The sequence below is a fragment of the Nicotiana tabacum genome, chromosome 7, assembly GCF_000715075.1.
Source record: "Nicotiana tabacum cultivar K326 chromosome 7, ASM71507v2, whole genome shotgun sequence".
Taxonomy (NCBI): Eukaryota; Viridiplantae; Streptophyta; class Magnoliopsida; order Solanales; family Solanaceae; genus Nicotiana; species Nicotiana tabacum.
This window is the reverse complement of record NC_134086.1, coordinates 39386524-39391651: the sequence shown is the minus strand read 5'-3', so window position 1 is coordinate 39391651 and position 5128 is coordinate 39386524. Positions and strand designations below refer to the sequence as shown.

The following is a 5128-nucleotide window of genomic DNA, read 5'->3' as shown; positions in this document are numbered from 1 at the left end:
ATTATAACTATATTATATTTATCGGCTATTTTTTAATTTACGAGGTTAAGTAGGTAATTATTTAGGTTAATTCTTCAAAAAGTCAAACATAAATGAAAATAGAACGGAAATGGGCACTCAGGGGCCCATAACTCAAAATGAGCCCATTGAATTGTTAGCTGTTTGGCCCAAGAAGAGTGGGTTTCGGCCCGGAAAATTCGAGGCGGCATGAGAGACAATTGACTAACGCGTGTTGTCCTATACCTTCACAAACGTGACGTGGTCGGTATTTCTACTCTCTCCTTGTCATTCTTGGCAACTCCCCCAAAAAGAAAACAAAAAAACCCACAAAATATAAAAATCTGTATAGATTCCTCAGAACGCCTCTTTGACAGTCAATTTATTTATTTGCGAAGGCAGAAGAAATGGCAGAAAAGAAGAACACGTTGGAATCTGTGAGGGAATGGGTGGTCGAACACAAGCTCCGAACAGTTGGTAATTATTCTATTTTTGTTGTTGTTGTTGTTGATTATTGACATTCTTTTACCTATATGAATCAAGAAATTCTTTCTCTTCTTTGGTTTGATTTTTTTTTTAAATTTCATTTTTTTGTTTTGTTTTTGGGTTGAAATGTTTGAAGGGTGCTTATGGCTGAGTGGAATAACGGGTTCAATTGCTTACAATTGGTCTCAACCCAACATGAAAACCAGCGTTAAGATTATTCATGCCAGGTAATTGCAGTCTTTTATCCCAATTCTGTGGGATCGAGGTTTAAAGATTCAATTTTTAATTTTGTCGGCGATCAAGCAGATGTTTCTGTGTATGTATATGTGGTGTTCGCTTTGTAGATTGGTCCCGACTCTTCTGATCCAGGGTTCCATAGCAGAATATGATGATGTTAATTGCATTTACTTTCATATGTATGTTTCGTTTTCGGTTTAAGCTTGGACAGTTGCTTTAAACTACATTTATATTTCTAATTAAACTCTTTATCAAAAGCGGAGGACTATGAATATTTGAACTTTTATAGATTAGATTTCTAGAGCATGATGAGCATTTTTTTTTATGCTCATCCTTCTCTTTCCAAGAAGTACTCGGTGGTTATGTTCTAGAGAGATTTGTTAGTCAGTTTTATTTCATTAATATGAGGACACATGGGAGATGTGGGCATCCCGGTGCAACAAGGCATCTGCGTTCACGCTGGGTCCGGGAAGGACCGCATCTCAAGGGGTGTGATGTAGACAACCACCCTAATGCAAGCATTAGTGGCTACTTTCACAGCTTGAATCCGTGACCTATAGGTAACTAACTACACACGGGCGATGTATTAGCTAGAAAAGGCTTGATTTAACTGACACCAGAAGCCAGTTTCAAATGTATATAATGTAATTGAAAGTCTTTCTTTTTCCGCTGATCAGATCCTTTGTTTTTTTTACTAATTGAGAAATCCTTAGTGAGTTATCAGTTTTCAACTTGGGAAGGGGAAGGCATGGGTCCATCCCTCTATCCTATTGCCACTTAATTACCAGGCTTCAGCTAGTCCGACAGGGTTCGAGCTGATCCTATTAGGCTCTACTTCCAAGATTTTTTTCCTGTTAGAGGGTATTATTCCGTGTGTCACTTGCCGGACACAGAAAAAGTGTAATATGGATTCAATCTTCCGTTCAACTTAGGTTCTAGGATATAGTGTTTCAGAAATGGGAACTGGTTTAGTTGCAGATTGAACATGCTTTGTCATGCAAAAAATGATTTGAGAGAGTACTTGATCTTGTTGAATATGACTTGAAAGACTTGCTTATAGAAAAACATATATGCACACATACCAGACTTGGAAGTTTTTCAGTCTCTTCAACATTCACAAGGATTCTTTTCAACTCTAACTTCAGATACTCTTTTTTCAATTTCAATGTGGTCCAAAACGCTTACTGAGCATTTGGAAGAGGTGGTGTTCTCTGAGTTGAAGATTCTCAGAAATTTATGAAACCAGCTCTACTAGGGGGGTGAGGGGTTGGCTGGCTTTTTCATGTTGTCTTAGTATGCCTTAACCTTTTCCACTATCTTGTTAAAATCAATTTGTCTCAACCAGCAAAACTAGCGGAGGGATTACACCAGCATTTTCGTCGAAATTTTGAATTTTTCCTTTTGGGGAAACTGTTTTTCCATGCATACAGAAAGAAAGGAAAGTATTTCAATTTTCCCAAAAACCAATTGTCTTTCTTGATCGAAACTCCTCACATTATTTAAGCTGACACCAATATCTCCCATTCACTTTGACTAGATCACACGGGGTTGGGTGCTGGGAGGAGGAGTTGCTAATATAGGTTCTCGGATTTTTGTCCATGCTTTAAAATTATTCTAATTGGACAAGCTCATGAACAATGCAAATAAGGACCTGACTAATTCCCCTGGAACTCATCCAGGAAAAGGAAAATTTGTAATCTAAAAGCCCGTGCAACATCAAGTTGTTAATATATAATGAACCTTATTTTTGATCAACTTCTCTTAGTGTTCCAAATCTTTTCTGTTTGTGTTATTCTTCAAGCACCCTGGCTGTTCTATTTTAGTTTGACATATTTGTCTAGTTTTGTGGTGGACGAGACTGAGATGTTAATGCCCCTGTTAAACGAGATATTTGACGATATTGTTGAGTACAAGAAACCTAGTAGGATATACATGTTTTTCAGGTTGAGAAATCATCTATCTTTGACGGCAAACTCTACCGCAGACAAAAGCATGGTATTTAAGTGGGGAAGGATAGAGGGATAGGCCCATTAACCACCGAGTTTCGAATCGTGTGCCACTGGCCCTTGGAAATTTATCTGTTATCCACAAAAGCATGGTATAAATGTAAATAATGTTTTTTCACTTGCGGGTTTTGTCAGCTCCTTAAGTTTTAGAAAGGAGAGAGCGAAGTGCTCATGACATATATCATTTTTATACGCATTTGCATCCTCGGGATGATTATGAAATGAATTTCTTATTTACCTGATAAAAAAAAAAATTCTTGGTTGTAAAAAAAAAAAATACATCTTACTTTGACGGCTTTGGATGCTCTGTGCTACTCCTTATAAGATTTTTGTAATTTGTACATCTTGCCTTGTTATTCTCTTGTAAAAGTAGAGTCAACTGCTGTGGTCTTAGAAAGAGCATAGTCACATGCTCTGGCTTTTTCAGAAGTACTTAGCTTTATTCATTTTGACATTTTGGTTGTGTAAATCATGTGGCGTTTCTGGAGCGGTCTTCATGAGTAACTGATGTGTTTTTATTGGTAATCAGGCTGCATGCACAAGCGCTGACTCTTGCTGCATTAGCGGGCGCTGCAGTCGTGGAGTATTACGACCATAAATCAGGGGCCAAAGCAGAACGTGTTGCCAAGTTCCTCCAACCGACAGCCCCTCATCCGCACAAGGAGTGAATCAGACTTGAGTTGATTAATAAAAGAAAACTGATTAGGCGCAGCTTTATCTGTTGGGTCATGCCCCTTAACTTCCCATGGAAGAGTTTTTGCTAATCAAATTTCCAGTACTGGAGAGGCTAGATGACACACCTTTCCCTATTAATTTTGATTTTTTTGGGTTTATTTATAATCGTGAGATGAAGAATCATGAATGAAGAATCATGAAAAGTGTCCTTCTTAGTATTTTCTTTTTGTACTTTTGAAATATCCACAGATTGAAAATCTTGAGGGTATATCTTGTATCGAGTATGAATTGCTATGTCTGACTTGCCTGTAGTATTACTTATGCAAGTTCCGTTGAAAAAGCTAGTACTCCTGGCAGGAGTTCGAAACCAAAATGACAACTTTTTGGACTCAAAATACATTTTTACAGTTTTAAAAAAAAAGTTACTTTTCTACCTAAATTGTAGTATTATACTGCTCTTTACCTAAAACGCAGTATTATACTGTGTTTTACCTATTAAATTAAATCGCCCATCTTCTTCCCCCAACGACAGAACCAGTAACCCTCCCCCCATTTTTAAAAACAGAAAACAACGGTCCCCTCCCCCCTGATTATAAAAAAAAAATTCAAGTGGATCCTACCCGTCACACAACAAGTGAAGATTGTAGGTTCAGCATACAACCCAAGCCTTCGATTGTTTGTGGTTTCCTCGTTTCGGGCTCAAAATTTTAATTTTTCGATTTTTTTAAAAACATAAATCGAGGTATTCCGATTTAGTTTATGTCGAAACTCGTATAATAATAATGTTTAGTTGTCTTGAATGTGTTTCCACGTTGTTTTGTATTTTGTTTGTGATAAAATGTGTATGTTATTTTTATCCAGATTAAATTATTAGTGTTTAAAAAAAATAGTTAAAAGTTGAGAAATAATTTTTCTTGTTAATAAAAATGTTCGTAAATTTCTTTTACTGTTTTATATGTAATTTCGTGAATGTTATGTTATTAAAATATGTTTGTTGTTTTTAATTTCGTGAATGTTATGTTATTAAAATATGTTATGTAATTTCGTGAATGTTATGTTATTAAAATTTATTTGTTGTTTTTAGCATAGTAAAATATAGAGCCTTTTAGCGTAGAATCTCTGTAGTTTAAGTATCTACTAACTACAAACTCTATCCAATTACACTTTACAAAAATTAATTATTTAATTTATAAAACAAACATACAAAACTAACAAATTAATATATTCTGTCAAATTAAATATCGAGTGAAAAAGTCATAGATATATACTATTTTTTTTTATTAAAAATTACTTATTTAATTTATAAAAATAACAAAATTGTAAAAATATTGAAATTGACACACACAAGAATTCAGGATAGCTTGGTGCTACTGAGCCTCAAATATTGAGTCTGGAACCCATAGATACATACTCTGTCCAATTAAATATTAATTATTATAACACAAACAAAATTCTAAAAATATTGAAATTGACACACATAAGAATTCAGGATAGCTTGGTGCTACTGGGCCTCAAATATCGAGCCTGGAACCCATATATATATATACTCTGTCCAATTAAATAATTAAATATTAATTATTATAAAACAAACAAAATTCTAAAAATATTGAAATTGACACACATAAAAATTCAGGATAGCTTGGTGCTATTGGGCCTCAAATATCGAGCCTGGAACCTATAGATATATACTATGTCCAATTAAATAATTAAATATTTAAGTTATAAAA

At 34.9% G+C, this 5128-nt stretch overlaps 1 protein-coding gene across 1 annotated transcript; it reads left to right on the top strand.

Moving 5' to 3' along the window:
• Positions 1–271: 271 nt before the first annotated feature.
• Positions 272–3695, top strand: LOC107814462 (uncharacterized). The gene is made up of 3 exons (XM_016639883.2): positions 272–474; positions 620–710; positions 3256–3695. The coding sequence occupies exons 1-3, from the start codon at positions 405–407 to the stop codon at positions 3392–3394; spliced, it is 300 nt and encodes a 99-aa protein (XP_016495369.1). The 5' UTR covers positions 272–404; the 3' UTR covers positions 3395–3695.
• The last annotated feature ends 1433 nt before the right edge of the window (positions 3696–5128 follow it).

Bases quoted from the DNA above. Each gene is read 5' to 3' on its own strand.
- LOC107814462 (XM_016639883.2), top strand. From the start codon at position 405: ATGGCAGAAAAGAAGAACACGTTGGAATCTGTGAGGGAATGGGTGGTC. The intron at 475-619 runs GTAATTATTCTA...AAATGTTTGAAG, and splicing joins ACACAAGCTCCGAACAGTTG to GGTGCTTATGGCTGAGTGGA. The intron at 711-3,255 runs GTAATTGCAGTC...ATTGGTAATCAG, and splicing joins GTTAAGATTATTCATGCCAG to GCTGCATGCACAAGCGCTGA.